The 22,295-nt window shown below is 34.8% G+C and overlaps 3 protein-coding genes across 7 annotated transcripts; all 3 read right to left on the bottom strand.

The window, feature by feature from the left end:
* Window positions 1-4,471: 4,471 nt before the first annotated feature.
* On the bottom strand, window positions 4,472-8,366 carry LOC139844313 (uncharacterized). 3 transcript variants are annotated; one of them, XM_071834537.1, is made up of 3 exons: window positions 8,245-8,366; window positions 5,081-7,250; window positions 4,472-4,723 (listed from the first exon to the last, which is right to left on the bottom strand). In XM_071834537.1, the coding sequence occupies exon 2, from the start codon at window positions 7,115-7,117 to the stop codon at window positions 5,120-5,122; it is 1,998 nt and encodes a 665-aa protein (XP_071690638.1). In that variant the 5' UTR covers window positions 7,118-7,250; window positions 8,245-8,366; the 3' UTR covers window positions 4,472-4,723; window positions 5,081-5,119. The 3 variants fall into 3 exon arrangements, with proteins under 3 accessions (XP_071690638.1, XP_071690639.1, XP_071690637.1); XM_071834538.1 differs by lacking the exon at window positions 4,472-4,723 and adding an exon at window positions 4,756-4,950; XM_071834536.1 differs by lacking the exon at window positions 4,472-4,723 and having other exon boundaries at window positions 4,756-7,250.
* A 1,101-nt stretch (window positions 8,367-9,467) lies between these two features.
* Window positions 9,468-14,846, bottom strand: LOC139844314 (probable protein phosphatase 2C member 13, mitochondrial). The gene is made up of 9 exons (XM_071834539.1): window positions 14,512-14,846; window positions 13,702-14,006; window positions 12,568-12,695; window positions 11,608-11,706; window positions 11,283-11,441; window positions 10,837-10,923; window positions 10,639-10,730; window positions 10,314-10,388; window positions 9,468-10,202 (listed from the first exon to the last, which is right to left on the bottom strand). The coding sequence occupies exons 2-9, from the start codon at window positions 13,959-13,961 to the stop codon at window positions 9,816-9,818; spliced, it is 1,287 nt and encodes a 428-aa protein (XP_071690640.1). The 5' UTR covers window positions 13,962-14,006; window positions 14,512-14,846; the 3' UTR covers window positions 9,468-9,815.
* A 2,143-nt stretch (window positions 14,847-16,989) lies between these two features.
* Window positions 16,990-21,779, bottom strand: LOC139839887 (spermine synthase). 3 transcript variants are annotated; one of them, XM_071830087.1, is made up of 11 exons: window positions 21,639-21,779; window positions 20,876-21,087; window positions 20,693-20,737; window positions 19,862-19,938; window positions 19,660-19,782; window positions 19,453-19,557; window positions 18,888-18,960; window positions 18,633-18,704; window positions 17,967-18,159; window positions 17,660-17,789; window positions 16,990-17,223 (listed from the first exon to the last, which is right to left on the bottom strand). In XM_071830087.1, exons 2-11 carry the CDS (start codon window positions 21,054-21,056, stop codon window positions 17,164-17,166), a joined length of 1,059 nt encoding a protein of 352 aa, XP_071686188.1. In that variant the 5' UTR covers window positions 21,057-21,087; window positions 21,639-21,779; the 3' UTR covers window positions 16,990-17,163. The 3 variants fall into 3 exon arrangements, with proteins under 3 accessions (XP_071686188.1, XP_071686189.1, XP_071686187.1); XM_071830088.1 differs by having other exon boundaries at window positions 19,660-19,737; XM_071830086.1 differs by having other exon boundaries at window positions 19,453-19,782.
* Between the last annotated feature and the right edge of the window lie 516 nt (window positions 21,780-22,295).

Raw genomic sequence — 22,295 nt, 5'->3', positions numbered from 1 at the left:
TAAAGGACTCAATCCACAACAGAAGGGGCTGAAAATTCATCCCACTTCTACACTAATACTATTTTTAGCATCTCAAACAATAGCGCACCTCTAACAGCGCAGCTTTACCCGCGCTACCGGACTCACAGCGTATCACTAGACTTATCCTTGATCTACAGGTAACGTTCTATGAACATAAACCCTATAACCTAGCGCGAGCCATCGTTAACCGGACCAGAGAGTTAAACTCAATTGACTCTTAAATCCCCCTTCATCGATGTCAAGCATGGACTGAACCCGACATATTTATTCTATGCTTGATCATCGATCTCAAAGGGTTTTGATCCCATTCAAAGCCTAAGGAAACCTACTAAACATATAATAACACTAATTCTAGTCACAAACATCAAAATCTAACATCAACAAACAAGATTTGGGAACAATTCACCCAAAATACCCAATTTAAACAAAAACCATAACTTTTCAAGAATTTAAAGAAGAAATCAAGTAAAACTTACCTCTTTGAATTGCTAAGCTTGCAACGAGTCCGAATCATAACTTGCTTAGATCAATTCATGATTACTAAATATCTGAGGTTTTTAATTCCAACTAGATTAAGAGTGTGTGTGTGTGTGTGTGTGTGTGTGTGTGTGTGTGTGGTAAGAACGAGATAGAGAGAGAAAGTGGAATGGGAAAACCAGATTCATCTGGACCATGCCCACTTATTTATTTGGTTAAAATCTATTCCCCACAACATACGGATATTTAACTAAAATCTAAACTTTTACGCACCACTTTAAACTGACTTAACGAAGTCAAACGCGGTGCAACAAAATATGTTTTGTGACCCTGATCACAAAGAGAATCTAACTGACCGACTAATAATTAATAAACATATAATAAAAATTTCCATTATTTCTAACGGATAATATAACTAGGGGCACAAAAGTAAACTTACATCTAGGCCCTGGAAGAGGATGTTACAGCTGTTTCAATCTTCAAGAACATTCTTCCAATAGCTGTCGGTTGGACAGTTGAGAGTTGTTTTTGCTGTCTTCGACTTCTCTTTATTTCTCATCCGTACATCATCCACCTTTCAGCTTTAAGTCATTTTTAGCTCATTTTTCTATCTTTTCATCACTTTGCCTACAAAATCATACCAACTACTCTAAACACATAAAACGTTAAATGTTCATAAGAATATGGCACAATTTAGCTTAAATGAGAATAATATCGCCCTAAATTGATTTTCCAAACATGTATAAAATAGGCGATATCACCGTGTTCGAGGGGATGATGAGTTCTATGGGTACCGAAAAGATTGAATGAATTCTTATAGATTCTAATAATCCTCCTAATGCTCTGGTTAAACCTAAGAAACAAAGAAAGAGGAGACTGGTTCAAGGAGCCGATTTGAACGGCGATATGAACCAACTTACAAAATTCGTCAAGGAAATTTAATTCGGCTTTGGTGGTTTTGGATGGTATTTTGATATAGATGTCGTAAATGGTCTCGAATCTTTCAATTATTGTTTGATTGGTTACCCTCTTGTTCGGTATAGTTGACTTGTTTCTTAATTTTAATTAACGTTTTTGTGTAATGTTATATTAGTGAGCTCACGTTAGGTTGATTGCCGTAGTCGAGCTCGGTAGTTTAGAGTTGTTTGTATGTTTTTGAGATTTCATCTTTTTGACAATCTTTTTAAGTGGTTATTTAAGTTATTTCGAAAAAAGAAGGCAACCACTCTTTGTGCTTAGCATTTATTTATTGATATATACCATAAATTCATATTTAGCCCAACCCCTTATAGTCCATATTTCGTAGGAAGTACACATTAGTTGCTATACATCATTAGTTTACTTATCATGTGGCGTAAATTTTCCAGAAATTTTTATATATAATGATCAATGACACCTGTCCAGTGTAGATATTCATAATTGCTCTCATTTGATGACCAGTGTAAATGCAAATTAGTCTTTAACGAGTGATGTCGGGGCCATACGTTTCAGCGGTGATGTTATTGTGACATTGCATATCACAAATTGGGACAAACATTTTTGTTAATAAATGATGTTATTGTGACATTGCATATCACAAATTGGGACAAACATTTTTGTTAATAAATAATAAGTAAAAAAAAAATTACAAAAAAGATTCATTCGCAAATTTGTACAAACCTTTTAAATAAAAATAACAAATAAATAGAAAGAAAAAAAAAATCATTTTAAACATAAACGGAAAAAAATTGATCGAGTTTTTAAAAAGGATAAAATAAGAGAAAAGAAAAGAAGATAAAAATAATTTTAAAAATAACAAAATGGTAAATAACCCAAGTCTCTAAATCTGGCACAATTAGAAAAAAAAAAAATAATAATAATTACCAACATATCATTGGGTGAATCGTAAAACCAAACCTTCTCATCTAATCGCGTGATAACAAACCTAGAGGTGTTCACAAAACCGTCAAACCGCGATAACTGACCAAACCTTATTGATTTAGTTGATTCGTTCCAGTTTTAAATATTAGCGGTCGAACCGCTGGTTAAAAAATTGTCAAATCAAAACCTGATCCCGTTTATAGTTTATTTAAGCTACTGACCGGGCCAAACGGGACCGGCCCGGGCTACTTAACAATTCAACTATATTTAGACAGTCCCCTAGCAGCACAGGAACATCACATACTTATCACATAATTGGCTCCAAAATCCTCGTGCATAACAACTAAATCTATCTATATTTCTATCAAATTTCCTTTTCCTATCACTATTATTTCACACAAATAAATCTCAACCAATAGCAATAGCTAGCCAACCATAACTTATTATTCTACACATATCCATTTGACACCATATATGATCAGTTTAGTTCATATGAATTATTATATGCAGCCGAACAAATTTGAATTTACAATGATGAAATCAGTGGCAAAGTAGTGATATTGACAAAATCGAGACAAATATACAAAATTATATAGGAAAAAAAGATCTCAAAACTGTCAAACCGGACCAAACCGTCCAACAAGACAACTTACTCGGTTTGATGTGGTTTAATATATGTTGAAACTGTGGACGACGGTTTGATTTGGGATTTAGTCAAAACCGGACCCAAACAGTCCAACGAGACAACTTACTCGGTCTGATGTGGTTTAATATATGTTGAAACTGTGGACGACGGTTTGATTTGGGATTTAGTCAAAACCGGACCGTGAACTCCTTTCGTAAACAAACCTACTAACTTGCACTATTAGTACGTTTAGTATGTTTGGCGATTCCACTACCTAAAGGAAAGGCCCATCTCATCTCTCGAATCATTTTGAGGTAGAGATTGCAACATATTTTGGTATATTTTAAGAAATTTGTGATCATTGTAGTGAGTTAATCACTAAATTACTAGAAAATATATTGGCACTGAGTCGGTGCGATCGATTTTTTTAAGTCAAACTTACAATTTAATATACATACAACCACCACAAATATTTACGTCTCAATAAAATAAGCATTGATCTAGATGTTTTACTGCCAACTTATCTCGTCTCTTTCATTTAAGTTGACGTTTTCCGTCACCTTATGAATCACAACGCGCATAGATGTGATATTTAGAATTCAGGAAAAGTATACATATACATATGCTTAAAATGGGGGCCTAAATATGCGTCTAACTATATGATATGATTTAATGTATATAGGAAGGTAATTAGTGAATGTAATGAGAGATAATAAAATAAAATGGAGTTTATGTATTAACCAGCAGATATAACAATGTTTATTTTAAGCATTAGTAAGACAAGGTCATTACAGTTCATCTTTGTTTCAATTTTGTATGTATTAAACTATACACTTAACTGAAACATGATCATGCATTAATATCTGAATCTGAATCCATATTCAAAACAAGGTTAAATCAAATACTCCGTAGCAATAAAATCCAAATTAAGAATGAAAGATGTGTTGCAAGTTTGCAACTAAAGATCGGATATCGGATATCGAATGCTTTGATAGAAGAAAAGTCAAGGAATGCATTGTGTATATAGTATCAAAAACCGAGTGAATCAATGGCGTGTCTTTGTTTAGTTATGGAGATTGATGATACATGATGAAGTGATTCCTCTAACACCGATGCAGCAGATTAATGATTCAGGTATTGACTGCTTCGCGATTAGGAGTCGAAGAATGTTTTCATTTTTTTGGTTTGATATATCTAGGTATCCGACTTGCTTTGCAAGCCGAAGTAATCTCAAGGCGATTACCCGCTTTGTGAACAACCCAGAGTCATTGTGAATGAACCTTCGTAGCCATGAGGGGATTAATTTTTTCACCTTTGTGAATTCGAATGGGTCCAAATCCTGGCAACAATTGCTGAAGGATAATATCACGGTTGTGAGTGAATTTCAAAGTAGTTTCGGATTGTCCTGTAACATTTAAACATTTATACCAAAAGCTCCTAACCGGATGACAAATGAGATAAAAAATGGTGAGCTTCTATTAAATATTTTTATCTTTCATAATCAACAACAGGCTTCCAGTCCAACCAGGCAAGATCAAGCCTTGAATCGGTGCATATTAAGAACTAATTCAAATTTAAATAAGAAAAAACAGCATAACCAGGACCGACCCGGAATTCATTAGATACCAGGCTCGATCATTATTGTCTTCCCTTATGAAAAACAATTATGGACTAAGCTACTATCTAAAACCACGAGCATTTTGCCAAGAAACCATCATTTTAAAGAGTTGCAGACTGCAGCTGTTGACAACAAATAAGATGATAATTTGACTATGGATGGAAAAAAAGGTTCAAATTATAACCACCTGCTGAACGTTAAAAAACAAAGTAGAGTTTTCATGCATAACTAAGGTTAGTCATTTATGAACCACACATACAAAATAATTCAACGGATTCTGTTTAGTTCTATAACACAATTGTAAAACTTCCAGCTTCACTTGATCTTTAGCACAAATGCACCAATTCTTCTACCATATAAGTCAACCCATATAAACTTCAACTTTATAGTAATAATAATCATACCATAAACAAAATGCGAGTCATATCTTCCATACAAAAAATTAAACTATTCTGACTCTAAAAAGGATTAAAACTTACCATAACATTGCTGACTTCATCTTGCCCTTCACATTTGCATCATTTGTTTTCTGCTGCTGATTGTTGAATAAGATCCAACGGGGTAGCTGCTGGGTCAAGCTCAAGGCAACCTTTGGGAGCATTATGGGCCTCTGAGCCCGTTAACACGTACTTTGGGACTTGATGTGAAAATCGAAACATTTCTTCTTTTGGAATCACTTTCACTTCATTTTTGTAAGTATGCGGATGAAAAACAGTCTTAAACCCAGCAAACTTGATAAGAGGACTAACGGGTACACCTTGTTCTTCATTATAGTCTTCAAGAACTTCAACCATATCATACTTGTGTATAACATCGTCCGGAACACTCTCATTCCAATCAGCGGACCAGTTTCTGTAAAGGGCCCACACTTGCCCTTTTCTTGGATAAATTAAAACCGACCCCTTTGAGGACTTTTTCCACTCAACTTTTTGAGAGAATGAATTTAATGATTTGTAAACTTCATGCCTTCCGATTCGAAACTCCCCTAAAGTCTTGTGAAAACCGTAACCTAGCCAGTCAAATGACCCGAATTCAGAGGTGGTTTTAGAATTAAGCCAGCTGATTTTCATCTTAAGTGGTTCTCTTGATAACACTTTATGAATTATAGCATAGAAACGAGGCATTCCATCATCATCATCATAACAAGCCCAAACTTGATTATCTTCAAAAGAATTTTCAGTTCGATCAAGGTCAAAATCATGAAAATCTGGATCAGGAACACTCATAGCAGGGTCTTCCTTTTCTTGATTGTCTGCAATTTGAATATTTTGACTCACATTGTTTTCTTCAATCTTATCTTGTGATTTTTCTTCAGAATTCCATTCATTTAGTTTTCTGCGGATCTCGGTTTGGGCCTTCTTCATCAACATATGTCGCAGTTCAAAATAATTCAGCTCTCTATTTCTATTTACTGAATCATTTATATTAGAAAACCTATATGAAACTCCACTGTTAGCACCACCGTTTCCCGTTGACATCTGAAACGGGATTTTTGCATTAGAAGCTTCACCATCGTCATCTGCTTTTATCTTTTTTGAAGGCAACCCCCCATATAACTCTTCACGTTCTCTTTTTAATCTATCATTAACTTGCTTAATAACACTTGCAGCTTTTGATGCAATCGACGGGTCTGTACTTGTTCTTGAAGATGGATCCCATTTAGGGTTCGTCTTATTATACGAATTAATGCCAGCTGGCGGTGGGACAGGCTTCTGAGTGGTGGTAGTACTCCTTCCATGATTGGTTGAATTATGACCTTGGTGGTTAGCATTCTTTGGAAGATTTGAAGGTGGCGCCATTTCTTTTGCCAAAAACGGCTTGTGACAATTGGGACAAAGAAGGGTGTGATTAAGATATAAGTTTAGATACTCGTAATGCATCTTGCACCCATGACAAATGGTCCAAAAAGTATCAGCCCGACGTGGAGCAGCTCGCGGTGGAGCCGGTGCTGATGGGCGGACAACTTTTGGCACAGATCCAGGACCGGGACCCGAACCCGGACCCATCCCAGTGGCCGGATGAGTCCGGCTGTTTGTGTTTGATGTTGGTTGCTTTGCGAAACTACTGACTCCATTGGTGGGTTGTGGTTGAACGGTTTGGACTTTTTGTTGAACCACTTTCATACTTCTTCTCTGGTTATAGGCTACTCTTTTATTTTTATCAGACAATAAACTCCATGCTTCTGAAAGAATTTTAAATGCGCCATCTGCACCTACTGATTTATTTTTATCAGGATGTAACATGAGGGCCAACTTTCTGTAATGTTTTCTGATTGTTTCGTCATCGTCGTTAGGATTAGCACCGAGTATTCCATACCAATCCGATTCCCCATTTACCTTATTTTGTGAGGCGATGTACACGTCAAGAGTGGTCAACATTTGAGTGATACCATCGAGCCCGGGATATAGGGCTTGGGCCTTCAAGATAAACTTCTTTGAGCCAGCATAATCTTTATCAGATAACTTCTTCTCAGCAATTAGTTTTGCCCTACCCGCCTCATCTTTATTGCATTCCATGAATGACTCTCAATTTAATACAGACAATATATACGAGAGAAAAGTGCTGTAGAGCTAGCACGAATATTGAAGGCTAACAGTCAAAGTCTTTCCTTTTGTGATAGCAAATGGTAGGTGCAATCATTCAATACACCTAAAGTAGACACAAAATCAATGTACATCGTTATTCATTCATCGTGACATAAAAATTAAAAAGTTACAAGAGACATTGCTAACCACAACAACAACACCCAATCTAACGAATGTAATATATGGGGGAGGTGAAATGTAAATGCGCGCAGATACAAGTCTGGGAACAAAAATCGACATATACCAAGAAACGTCGCAAACGCATCACATAGATTTAGTAATGTAGCATGATAATGTAGAAAACGTCATGTCATCTGAAATTATTTAGTTATTATAGATGATATTAAGATAGAATAACTAACTCTTATACTAGCATGTTGCCCGCGCAATGCAGTAGTGGCAACTAACTGATCTACTTTTATTACATAGGATAGGATACTACTTGCGTTAGCTTACGTGTTATCCTCGAATAGTTTCCAAATATCTAAATTTAAGAGGGATGAACAAAAAACACATAACATACCAAAATTTTACGCAGTAATGTGGAAAGAAAGACATTTTAATTGGAAGCAATTTTCATTTATCAGTGTACGAAAACAAAATCGAAGAACAATAAAACTTTGGCCTATACCTGTTCCATATCACTAATCCACACATCATAACCAAAATAATAAACAGTCTTCCAAATATAAACCCTAAAAAGCCACATTTATGTAAAATAATCATATAAATACAATTTCATCTAGTCATGCAGTAAAGCGTCTTACAGATAATTACCATTTCTTAAGGATTTAGATTCAAAATTCACCCAAAAAATAGTCCCCAAATCAACGAATCGCAAAATGAATAAAAACGTTAAATTGAGATCCAAATTGCAAACACGGAGTGAACTAATCAAAAATCCTTAACCTAATCATGACAATGAAGAATGAAATTGAAGCAATTTACAGTAAATTCCAAAAGACATAATTAACTGCAGATTTGAAACCCTAGATTCAAAATTGGGAAAATGCAAGTTGATTTTGAAAAAGAATAAAAGAGGCATACGAGTAAATTACCAGTTGGGAATATGAATTTGATAATTGTTCGATTTACTGTTTCCCACCAATGTCAAAAGGGGGAGAGGTGAAGACCGAAGCGAAATGAAATTTTGGTCAAAACCCCTCAAGAACAATCAACCTACTTACAAAAATAAATATAAAATATAATTTAGGAATTTATAGAAAGAGAGGTATGGATGGGCTTGATTTTTTTTTTATTATTATTTTTTTTTTCTTAGTTTTTGTACAACCCTAACTTATTTAACTTAACTCGAGTTAAAAAAATTACCATGGTTAAGTTAGACTCTTATTCCAATAAAGGTATAAAATAAAATATCTATATTTTGACTAATTACTATACTACCCTTATATATAGGTTAATTACCATACTACCCTTCTAAATACGTTCGAGTCGTTTCACCGGATAAGTGTCTTGAAATGAATTACACTTTGTTCTTCGAGTTTTTTGATGCGTTTGATGAAGCTTTTATTAATTTCTCAGTGTAATGTATCAAAATCAAAATATAATAATATAATATAGAAACAGTTTTGTAATCTGGATGGTTATATTTGAGATTATTATTTCAAAATATAATGAGAGATCTCGTATGTATAGGCGTATAGCATGTAGTTGTGATCATGGTTGAAAAAATCATCAATCGGGAAGTAAACGGTTAGGACCATGGAGAGGGAGTAATCCTTCAGACCGAAGAGCAGATGTTGATTAAGTTTGATTAAGTTTGACTGACTGATTAATTCTTGCTTTGACATAAATCCGAATTAATCCCAACTATTTTGATTAATCCCTGATTTACATGGTGACCGATTAATCGGATTTTGACCGAGAAATCGCTGAGTAATCTCCGTTGACCAAGGATTGACCGATTTTAGCTACTCGCATTGGACTTATTCAAGAACCGGGCAATCGCTAATTACTCCCGGATAATTATGAATTGTATAACACTGGTTGTGACAATCATTCAAGTTCAGACTTAGGAGTGGAAAGGAAGTGTAGATCTTTCAGCAACGAATATGTTGGAGTTAAGTTTATTTATACGGTTTGAAGAATGGGATGAAGAGATCGCTCCTGAAAATGCTTTATGTAATTCTTCTGGTTCGAGTGTTTCTGAAGAAATCCCATATCAACATAAAAGCATGCGGCTTTCAATATACATTGGACACATTTCAAGGAAGATTATGGACTGAATTTGCTCAATGCAACAAAGATCTGGCCCTAGATTTAACAAACAAAAGCAGTTCGAAATTCCAGAAACAGAGCTTGCTCAATGCACCAAAGGTTTCAGTATCCATTCAACACTTTATCAAGCAAAGACCAGACACAGAATCCAGGAATTAAATTAATGAAAAATGAAAAATAGGTCATTATTATATAAATATAGCATAAATGAAAACCACCAGATGGAAAACAGACAAAATTTACACAGGCAGCAGCAGATGGGAGAATTCAACAGTCGGTCTTTCTCTGTTAACCAAATGAGGAACACACCTATCGACACTCGTCACCCGTATTCACCGTTTGAAGCTTGACACACTAGTTGTTACAACACCAGCCATATTAACCGAAACATTCAACCATCGGTAGGTACACTCTTCTTTTCCAGTTCAGTTGTTTGGGTTTCGGTTCGAGTGTCTGTTTCATTCTGGCTTTGGGATTCGGGTTCGGTTTCTGGTTCAGTTTGGGCTTGCACTTCTTCCATTTTGGTTTCAGTTTCTGTTTGGGCTTCTTCCATTTTGGTTTCATCTTCGGTTTTGGAATCTTCTGCAACGCTTCCAGTTTCAGTCTGAGTTTGGCCTTCAGATTCGGTTTGGAGTTCAGGTTTAGTAGCTGGTTCATAGTAGAGCCTAACTACAATGCAGGTGATATTATCTGCGCTTCCACGGCTAAAAGCGGTCTCTATTAATTTTCTAGCAGCTGACTCGGGTTCTTCTTCTAACAGTGCTAGTGAAACAGCATCCTGGTACGAATCCAAAATATATTCATTTTGCAGCCATAATATAATTAAAAACATTTATTGTAAAAGATGTATTGGTTAATAAACAAGTAAACTGGGTCTAGAAGACGATACCTCATTTGGTACAACATCCCAAAGACCATCACTTGCAAGAACAAGCAATTCAAATTCTTCATCAAGTTCTTGTTCCTGAAAAAAATAAATGGAGTTTTTTAGCCAACACAGAGTAAACCCTACACATAGAATGTTGCCAGTAAATAAACAAGCGCACATTTGATAAATTGATGTCTCGTAATAATAACCAATAAAAAAATTTGTCATTCCCATAAAAGAAGTAAACAAGTATTAAACACAAATGCGTAACTACAAGCAACAATTATAATTGAAATATTGGAACTAAATAAACACAAGCGAGTAAAAATAATAATTTTATGATAACCTGAATTTCAGGTTCTGCCACAACAAATTGCTTCAGCATACGGTTTCCAAAAGCACGGGACATTGCTAAAACACCTCCAACCCTCCAAGTACCTGGAAACACCATGAAAGTGAAGATTCAAAGTCGGCACATTTACCATGAATTTCAGGTCATGAGTCGATTAAAAAATATACGAAGTCAACAGCATCGTCATCTTACCTGCCCACATCACAACCCCACCAGCATTTTCGATTCTCTTCCTCTCATCACTTCTGTTTGGTTTGTGATCATCAGAGAGGGCAATAGCTGCCAAATAAATAATATGAATATGCAATAATAAAACAAGTAGAATATCAAAATCAAAGTGACAAGGTTTTCCCCGTTCGGGTTACCCGGGAGGGCGAGTATTTTTACTCTCGTATTAGTGGCCTAACCGGATAAATCCGTGACCGCTTCTAAACCCTTCCTTGGCCACCACAAGATTAGAACATGAGACCTTTTGCAAGGATCTCAGGCCCTAACCACTGGGCTCTTAGTGATAGTTTTTCAGTTTGAGTATCAAAATAAACTTCAATAAAGATTATACTGGTTTTTCGGTCAGATACCTTAGCTTTTAATGCATTATCAAGGTCGTACTAAAATGAAAGTTAGAAAATAGAGAGTACCTTTGCCTGCCTTGGATATAACAGTTCGAGAATCCCCAACATTAGCGACATACAGATGATTACCAACCAAAACTGCTGTTGAAGCAGTAGAACCATCATCACGGAATGAATCTTTTCCGGACTCCAAGAAGTCTGAGTCAGTTTTTTGATAAGTTTCACCTGTGAATTTATTCAATTTTTGAGACAGTTCAAATTTAAATGAAGGAGAACAATCCACAATCTGATCTACCCATTTTCTAAAAAATTTAAGCTCCTGTTATATATATTACGGTAGGACCTCTACCACTGTTACATGTAACGCAAGAAAGTTGTCCTGGGAACTCACTTATGGCCGATCTGGTGTTGCTTAAAAATTCTGGATGACCCATGAGATTCTTGAAAAGATTTTCTTTCAAATACTCAGCTGCACGTGAACCACCATGACCTACAAAAAGCCAACCATCTTTCAGTAAGAAACGGAATGCATTATAGGAGCAAAATTACAGGTCAATATATATTGTTGTTACGTAAAGGCCCCTAGTATATGATGCAACTAAATCTGCAAGTATTTATTTCTTTTCTGGAAACTATACTATTTTACACATAAATAGCTAGTTGAAGTCATCATCTTGAAAGGGAAAAAAAAAATAGACAACGAAGAGTAAATAGTGGACAGCAGTAGACAGTTGCAGCTACCAAGTGCACAATCACGATTCGGTCATAATAATATTTCGTCATGTTAATTGGATTTGTAGCTAAACTTTCTTAATACAACTGTCCATGAATTTATTATGTAGCTATATTTTCAAATACACGTGTTCACGGAATTTTTTTTACTTAAATCTGGGTGTTTCTTTGTTTACATGTTTACAGCTACTGATGCCTACGAATGGGGAACGGGCATCTTATAAAAGGTGTAAGAGTTATGTCCAAAGAAAGCACCCTCTTGATCATGAAAGATCAGCAATAAGTCCCCTTATGTATCCATCATTGGTTAACAAGACTTGCCTATATTGAGATATAATAAAGTGGCAATCAATGTTAAGGACAAAATAAATGATAATTTGTGTTCTTATATAAAACAACAAAATTAAATTTGTGAGTTATTGCTTAGGTATCGTGCTTTGTGCCTTTTGATAAATTTCTATTATTTTCCATAGTTATTTCAATTTCTAAGGGCGCCAAAACCAATGAGAAACAAAATGGATTACTCAATCAACATGATTAATTTCATAAAAGTACAATAAATTATTTCTCCTACAGACAGATTTTATAATAAATATTAGTTAAAGAGAGAGAATATAACCATCAAATATCCCGAATAGGCAGACAGTTTGTCCATTTATTTTGCAAGTCTTGACATCATAAAAATCTTCCATGCTAGCTCTTTTGCCTCTAAAACTTGAATAACCGCAGCTCAGTTTTCCATCTTCACTGTAAATACGAATCAGCATGAAAACATGTAAGTAAAAGGTTGAAACAAAAAATTAGCAAAGAATACTACATAATAGTAACAAAATATTCGGAAGGCATCTTTCTCACTTCTCAGTTATCAGATATCTAAGATTCTATCTAACCAAACTGTTTAAACCTTTGATTTATAGATCACTACACCAGCAACCCTAAAAATAATCAATCTGAAAGACGCATAACAAGACTCTTTAAGAAGATAAATATGCTTTGATAGGTAGCCCTCTTAACACTTTCATTTCAATAATCGATAACTACATAATATTTCCTAGCTCGTCATTAGAATCACTATCATTACATAGCACAGTTATTTTACCCCACCCTATTGAGAACCAACTTAAACCAATTTTTCTTTATATACTAATATATATATAGATATAGATATATAGATGCAGTCACTGAGAAAGTATGATCTTCGGGAAAACATTTCATGAAAAATTATTGCCCCGTAACCAATAGAGTGAATTAACAGAGTAGAAAAAAGGTCCCCTTTATTGATAACATTCACACACGAGTCTTGCAATGATTTAACAAACATTACCCAGACAAGATTTATTAGGCTAGCCAATTTTGGAACAAGGTAGACATGAGTTAGACTCACAATTGAGGCAGTGAAACGTCAGTACTACTTCGATTTGGAAGAAAAAAATTTAATCCATAAATTTGGTGATACATGTGTGAAATATTGAAGACTAGAGTATCAATACACACAAAGACATTCATATAAGAAATATCAATGGCCTCTGTATTGAAAAATAACATCAACAGTAGAAACGCCTTTCATCGTTTAGTGGAAAGTCATTTTCACTTTAACGTATCGATACACATATTCACTTTCATAGTTTCATGTTTGAATAAACGGATTAATAGAACAGGGTATGTGTTACAATACACTTCTACATTCCAGGTGCAGTTAAAGAAATGATAAATAATAAATTGGAAAGAAGGAAATAACTAACAGGACAATCACCTCTTCCATCCTCCACTTGCATAGCTGCCATCATTATCCTTCTCAGATGAAGTGTTACTAGTCAAACCTCGATTAGCTGTTGCACTGGTATCCACCATCATCTTAGTCAAGGATGGAAATATTCGTTCAGATGGAAATCTGAGTGCAGAAATATTCTTCAGACTTCTTTTGGAACTCGCAAACTGAACCAATCCGTTTGCAACTTTCTGAATATTCCCAGCTTGTAGTATCAGTGTCTTGAGATGACTGCTGCATACCATCTAACAATCCACAAGCTGGTTTGTTGTATTTCGCCAAATCTTAACCTTAACAAACAACAAACCATAAGAACCGCAAATACATCATATTCGACGCAAAATGATATCTCATGTAATGTAACTATCTTCTTAAGGATATAAGATTAGTCGGACAATTGTCTTCCAATCAAGTCATCCAGCAATAAAATCTCCTTGTAATCATATGGAGTATAAACTTTCCTAAACAACAATGTCAATAACTCGAAAACTAGTTAGCTAATTGCTCATAATAAAGACTTCAACACACAGCAAATCACAGGTGTATCATATGTTATTAATTTAAACAAATAAAACCATTTCCAGCTCATCTGTAATAATTTAACACAAATCAGCTAAAAATAGAAAATAACACAGCCTTCACACATTTACTCCATATAGCATTGTATAAATAAACAATAATTATAATGTGATTATTTAAGCTCATATTAACAAATTCAATTGAAAATCAAAACATACAGATAACAAAATTAATTGAAAACATAACGAAAAGTGATCTGAATCTGAAGAATCTTACCTTTTTAGAGTGATTTGATACAGAACCGGGAAAATAAAAATAGATCTAAGAACATGTTAAATTAAATCGAATTAGAAATGAAAAGGTGTGGATCGGAATCTGAGATGCATATACGAGATCAGAAATAAAGGAGAAAATAGGGGGAATCTGAAACCCTAGAATTGGAAAATATAAAATTGAAAATTTAGGGGAAGTGAAAGAGGACGTTTTTGGGTGTTTTATTAGGTATGGGTGTAGCAGGCTAGCAGCAGTGGCAGTGAGCTCTGTCATCGAATACATTTGCCACGTGGCATATTCACGTGTCCCCTTTCAATCGGGTACAGATCCTTCGGATTCCCGTTTTCGGTTTTCTGAAATGGATACTACTACCGTATAATTTATATTTATTATTTATTATATTTATATTTATATTTTATATTTCTTTTTATTTTAAAGCCTTCAACCAAATCAAACTGTATGTTTTTCACAAAAAAAGTTGTTAGTCAAGTTGTGATTGACGGCAAAACTAGTAAACGAAACTAGCTCAAATAATTAAGAAACCACAATCTCCTTTTACCGAACCTACCGAATACCTGCACTACAAAATTATGTGAACACCTTAAACGGGAACAATGAGACAAAATGACGTCCAACCCCTATCGTCTACCATGTTTGAACTTACTATGACGAACCAAATTCGGAAGAAACCTCAAGAGACCGAAACTAGAGGACAATATAGGTTTATCGAAACTTATGGAATCAATGTAGAAGTAAACAATATTGCTATGGAGGAAACAAATTGGAATGTGGAGTCTCAGAAAAATCGAAATCAGAATGTTTTAAGGAAAAGAGATAAAGGGAAGGGCATTGATGGTGAAGGTAATAATAAGACATATTCCAAAGATAGAATTGAAACAAACAATCCTTTTTATGTATTAGTAGATGATGAGGGTAATGGTGATTGATGTTAAGTTTGTTAATACTGCTCCGAAATCAGGGTATTCTACATCTTGTTAGTCTCTTACTTTATATCTAGTATAGGTCATCGAGTTTCGCTCAAATTAGTGTTACTCATGTTGTAATCCTCGTTGTATCATTTCCTTGTCAATAAAATTATCTTGCTTTTCAAAAAAAAAAAAAAAAAAAAAAAAAAAAAAAATGTAGAAGTAAACAAACTAACTAGAGTGGAGGGTCAATGTAATCGAGAGCTATTTAAATAACCCAATTTGAATTGGATAGTGGTTCAACAAGTGTAGAAAGGATTTATGGAAAGTTACTTGTGTTTAGGAGATAACCGTTGAGAATTCGATATGATGGAATGTGAGGGTCCTGTTTGAAACCAAACGGCTTACACATGTGGATTAGATTACAGGTGAGAAGTTAGGGTCAATGGCGAGGCTTTTAGACCCACAACACAAGACTGCAACTAGAGAAAATATGTCATGATTGAGAAATTCAAGTCACGACTAGGAACATTCCGATATGCTAGGGATTTGTTGGTGATCGCACACTGCACACGTGTGCAACTTGCGAAGTGCGAGGTATAAGTCATAAATGAGAATATTTTTTTTCCGAGCAAGTTGTAACATCAAGGGTAATTTATATTTATGTTGGAAACATATACACATCAGTACATTACACATATAGTAAATTTAGATATCAACTTTCTTGCAATGATAATCTAATCGATGATCGATGATACTTTGATTTATGGAGCATATTAGCATGTCAGTAGCAAGATACGAACGACGACCATTTAACTTGAGGCTCGAGTTAATTAAATGGTGAGGATCGAGACCATTTAAGCCATATGGGTTCAGTTATGGATTAACACACATCTCATTGTTCCACCCTATGCATGTAGTGATATCTAGTAATCACATTTTTAGTACTTCAACATGAAAGTGTCATGAATTAGGTCTGCCCTATATTGTACAAGTTGATGATGTTAATGTTCATCACGAGACATTATGTCACTCAATCGATTTCTTTTAATCTCTTTAAAGTTTGTTCAGAACTATATGGTAGTAGCAAGCTTGAACACCCCTTTAATCGTTATTCAGTATTTTTTTGCACAAATACTTTTATGCACGTTACATGATACATCTGATAGAAAGATACATGAAGTATATGTTTAAAAAAATCAAAATTAAAACCATAGATAACTAAATTGTCTGCCACGCGTGCAAGTCAAGGCGAGGAACTGCACTGTGTTTTAACAGCATGAAGTCCCAGTTGGTTGGTGAACATTACAGTGCTTTTTAGACACCACAAGGACCATGGTTAACCACTTAACCCTGCCCACTATATATACTGGTGTCCTATTCAACATTACATTACTACAGTGAACAAGAACATTATGGTTCCAAAAAACGCGAGATGTGTGCTTTCATCCATACTTCTATTTATTGCGTAAGTAGAGAAGTACATAAAGATGAAAATGGATGTTTCATCAATTATTCGATATGAACCAACAAGCCAGAATAAGCAAGTTCAAAGAAACACAAATCGGATTTATATAACATAAATAATAAAAGGCCATATCTTGTTAATAACCATATTATTTCGACTGCATGGTACGACAAATCCAATATGGTGAGTTGTTTACACTTTAACATTTAAATACGAGACACATAAATCCAAACACGCATATGAGGGAACTAATGAAATCCTTCAAAGACCTTTCACCTCCTTTTTGACAAATGGTGGCAAGGCAAACGCAGCTCTATGCATCTGTTATAAAATATACATGCATCTTCATATCAGGTTTTTGAAAATTAAAAGAGGTCAAACATGGATAATTATTTGCAGATGGCGTCGATATACACTAGAGGGGTCAACATTGACCCATTTTGTAAGCACGACCTAATTTGGGTTATGCTTCATGTCAAACACATCAGATATAAGTTGAACTAAACAGTGTAGCCAAAAAGGAAACTGGTAGAAAGTCTACATCCTCCTCAAATTGGTTTATTCATTAATTTTGAACTGAAAGATCAATTTTGGTAAAAAGATCTGAACTTTGAAGTACCAAATGTTTGCATTCTTTGCTAAAAGACTAAAAAGTGTTTCCCTTTGTGACTCATTCCAGATTACTTCATGTTTTGACCGTTTACCCAACCCACCCATTTTGCCACCTCCAGCATACAACTTTGAAATTAGAGGTTACCTGAGAGTTGTAGAATCTAAGTTCTCTCTGATGCTCTAGTGCTCCCTCTAGCTTCTCAATAGGGTTTACAGGGTTCCTAAAATCAACAGGTGGTCCCTCCGTTGAACACAGTATAAATCCAATAACACCACTGCATAAGCAATTAACATGAAGAACAAAATGTGGTCATCAAATTGAACCAATGACATATTAAAAGCCACAAAACGCCTCTGAGGCCACCGAAACGGGATCTGGAACTAACTCTAACGAAGGCCTTAAGAGATATTTTTTGCGTGTATAAGAAAATTGGAGATGAAAGGAGTCGCACCTCGGATATGTGGGGACACTTGTCCATGCATAATGAACATTCTTGAATATTTTTTGGCAAACCGAGATCATATCCTGAATAAGATGAGTGTGGAGCCACATGCTCTCGGCCATGTTACAAAGAACACCACCAGGTCTTAATGCTCGTGCTAACATCTCAAAGAACGGCCTTTCAACTAGTTCTTGGGCAGGACCTACACACGAGAAACTGGTATAATTTTGATGAAATAATTATATTTTCTACATTTATCATCTCAAGTGTACACGTCACAGATTCACCGTATATGGGGGCTAGAGATGGCAACTTAACCCTATTTACTCTTTAATGAGTAATACAGGTTACCTTTTAGCTCTATCGGGTAATTTATAAAATAGCTTAAAAGGAAACAGTTCGAAAGATGTCCACAGTAAATTGTTGATGAATAAACCACCTAAATCATTAATCATAAACTTAGATTGACCATAAAACCTCCAAAAACATTTGACATGCAAATAAGTTAATAATATAATTGACATAAGTCTCTTGGGTCAACCCAACTCAACCCTTTTTACCCATTTGTACCCTAAACCCCACCAGCCTGATCCATCTGACACGCCCATTCTGCCACCTCTTATGTATAGAATTGCAAGTCTTACTGTTGCAATTTGAAATAAACAAAAAACTTACCGACGGGATCAGAAGAATCAACAATAATGGCATCATACTTTCCTTCAGGAATATTTCGTATAAACTCAACAGCTGTTAAGATTAGATCAACAAATTTAAAAAAAAAAAAAAAAAAAAAAAACTATGAGACCATTTTCAAATAATAAACACGGACAATGAAAAATGTGGAATTAACATCAATAAATAAGATGCCAAACGTCGCAAGAACGAAAGACGGCTTTTTATGAAAACAATATGTCATAGAATATATATTACCATCACCAACATGAAGATGAACACGAGGATCCTCAAAGCCAACAGCTAACTCAGGGAAAAACTTCTTACCAACCTACTAACAAAAAAATACACAATGAGCAAGGTTGTATAGACTAATCGGCCATGACCTTGTAGGGATTAATCGGTGAAGACGGGACTAATCAGATTGGACTTATTTTATATTATAATAAATTTCAAAATTATATGTTTAAAAATAGAAGAAGACCATAAGCATAAACATAAAAAGAGGCAGACTTTAACATAATTGTCTAGAAACATAAATCCAACTTTGATTTTGACCAAAATTTTGACCGACTTGGAGCGATTTTGAAAGAATAAATAAGACAAAATCAAACGTTGACAGACTTGACCCGTTGACCGATGTTGACTAGCGCTGACTGAATTTTTAGCCCGATTAGGCCTAGTTGAGTCGGACTAGTTCCAGAACCAAACAAATCCCCGACTAGTAGACCATGTTTTACAACATTGGCAATGAGCATCCAGAAGATCATACTAGAAACAAAACTCAATATATAAACTAACAGGAGATGGTTTCATCACATACATCTATAACCATCTTATCTATTTCACAAATATCAATCAACTCTACAGAGCTGTGGCGAGAAATTTCCCTCAGAACCCCGCCATCGCCACCACCCACCACTAGAACCTGTAGACACCAATAAGAATTAGTTTTTGACCATAACATATTACTTATAAAACATAAATATGTTGATGACTGGTAAGCAACACAAAAGACAATGATCCTTGCATTTTTCGGTGATTTGATGGAACAAAGAGGGAGATGGGCTATCATCTCCTGATAAGCGCATTCATCTTTCTCAGTCAGCTGAAGAATGCCATCAAGAACAAGTACTTTTCCATAGGTTACAGACTGCATATCAAATAAACAAATAAGTAAACATGTACATACATACATACAGATACAAATACATATTGATAGAATGGCATACCTCGAAAACCAGGACCTCTTGATACTCTGACTTCTCCTTGAACAAAATATTTTCTACAGCCAATGAATGTGCTTCCCCTGCATAAGAAATTACATAAAATGTAAAAATAAAAAAAAATGATAGGTCAATGTCTACCATACCCTTCAATCTCAACAAAATAAGAGAAAAGTATTCAAAAAGAATCTTTGATTTCAACAAGAGTAGATCTTGTGGACCTAACTAGTACTTGCCACGATATACACTTTCATATCATCAACAAATAAAAATATTTGCAACTCAAAATTACACGGGAAAAAAGTGTACCCTTTTCAGGAAAATACAACATATAAATTGGCTCTAGAAGAACCACATGTGGCTCTAGAAGTTTGTCTGTTTTCACATGGATACGTCATATGTGACTAAGTTGATAATATGAATATACGGTCATGCAGAAGAGAAAGCATCACAAAATATAACAAGTTAATAGGTACAATCAACGGAGAGACTTTATTTGTGAGAACATGTATGAGAGTTGATCCTTGTAAAGATTGGAAAAGCATGTACGATTAAGCAAGTTCTCATATCAGAAGTTTCAAGTTTTCTGGAAAAAAGATAATATTTATTTAAAAAAAATATTATACGTATCAATAGATCCTATATGTATTTTTAGATCATCATATTGGATTCAATGTGTATTCTACCACATTCCTTGATAAAAAACCCAACTTTTCTTGAAACGGTCAACAAGATAACCTATTGAACTCACAAGCAAGTATTTGTCAATTACACCTTCTATAAAAAAAAGGGCTTTGAAAGCAACATTTTTTGAATACACAGCAATTTAAATGATACCTGGCCACATGGGGTTGTTGAAGTACATTCTTTTTCCCACTTCATCTGCAATTAGTATAATATCCAAAACAAGTTAAAAATGAAAACCAACCAACATTTCAACCAGTCGAAGGGATAATTCTTATGGTTGTCATCATATATAATAAACACCATGAAACGTAAGAATAGAATTATAATAACAACCGGAAGAAGACTGCGGTTGAGAGAACCATCCGGAAACAACCGTAGCATGACAATTTGCTTCAAGTTCAGGATCGGGTACACATGCTCGGGCTTTCAAACAACATGAAGGAATAGCATCCTCATTCACCTTCCCATCCATATTCTTCTGGCATCCCAAATCTCTTCCTGCGTCTCCCCCCATATTTTCGCCTTTTCTTCTCCAGCTCCAGCCTCTACAACCAAATAATTAAATATCAGATAACGTCTGCTAAAACCTAATTTTTTTTTGTTATTTCGTCTAAAATAAGCTAAAATTCACTTGTATCCAAACACTTACAAAGTGTGTATTGGTATGCTATGCACACCTAAACTATACACTGCCAAAAACCTCACACAAATTATTCAGCTTATTATCATATTATCATGAAACTTGCATAACAATAGTCCAAAAAAGCCAGTACCATTTGAACATATACAGAACCGGAAAGTATTAATTACAAAAATTGAAACTTTTATAATTTGCAACAGTTAATAACAGTTTGTATCAGGTATTTTTTTATCTTATTGTGTTAGATTATGTAAGTACTGTATATAACTGGCACAATAATGAAAGTAAATAATAAAATTAAACAAATATCAAACTAGCTAGGGATTACGGTTACAAATGTCTATCCTTAACATATATATTTAACCATCGAACGATGTACACAAAAAATGTCGATATACAACCCTAAATTTTGAATCGATGGAATATAAAAAAGAAAATTGCAGAATTATATCGTACCTGTGATAGAGTCAGTTCTGACTGTATAATTGTTAATGGATATATATAGATATAAGATTTGTATACGTAATTTAGGTGATTAGGTAACAAAAAGAGAGCGTAAAAAGAACGAAAATGCGCAGAAAACAAAGAGGGTTGGGGGTTTCTTTGGGGACGATGAAAACTTGTGCACACATGCGAATAAATGCCAAGTGTAAATGACTGATTTACCCTTAATAGTATATGCCACGTGGATGCACGTTTTCCATTGGTTTAAAACTTTTAAATAGAATAAAACTTTATTGAAATCACCATAAAAGGTCCACGTGATTCGTTTGTAGGGAAAAAAAAAGAAAAAAAAAGGACAAAGTTACACAGTTAGTCCCTTAACTTCTACTTAATATTCACTCCTCGTCCCTAAACTTTTTTCTCAGAACGACCCTTTAGTTTTAACTTTTAACGCGAGATGTCTCTCCGTCAAAAAATAAGTCCAATCATGATTCTGACATGTGAGGGTAAATTCGTCTTTTTCACTATTAAACAGTACCCTTCTCATACCTTCCTGCTCCATTCACCTTTTTCTTCGTCACATTCATCATCTCATCTTATTCCAAAATCATAAACTCTTATCAATTACAAAAATGTTGATTTATCCATCTTGTCTTGCAGCCAGTGTTG

This window comes from Rutidosis leptorrhynchoides, chromosome 4, assembly GCF_046630445.1.
Source record: "Rutidosis leptorrhynchoides isolate AG116_Rl617_1_P2 chromosome 4, CSIRO_AGI_Rlap_v1, whole genome shotgun sequence".
Lineage (NCBI taxonomy): Eukaryota > Viridiplantae > Streptophyta > Magnoliopsida > Asterales > Asteraceae > Rutidosis > Rutidosis leptorrhynchoides.
Note: the sequence above shows the minus strand (reverse complement) of the source record. Positions and strands in the feature narration are given on the sequence as shown.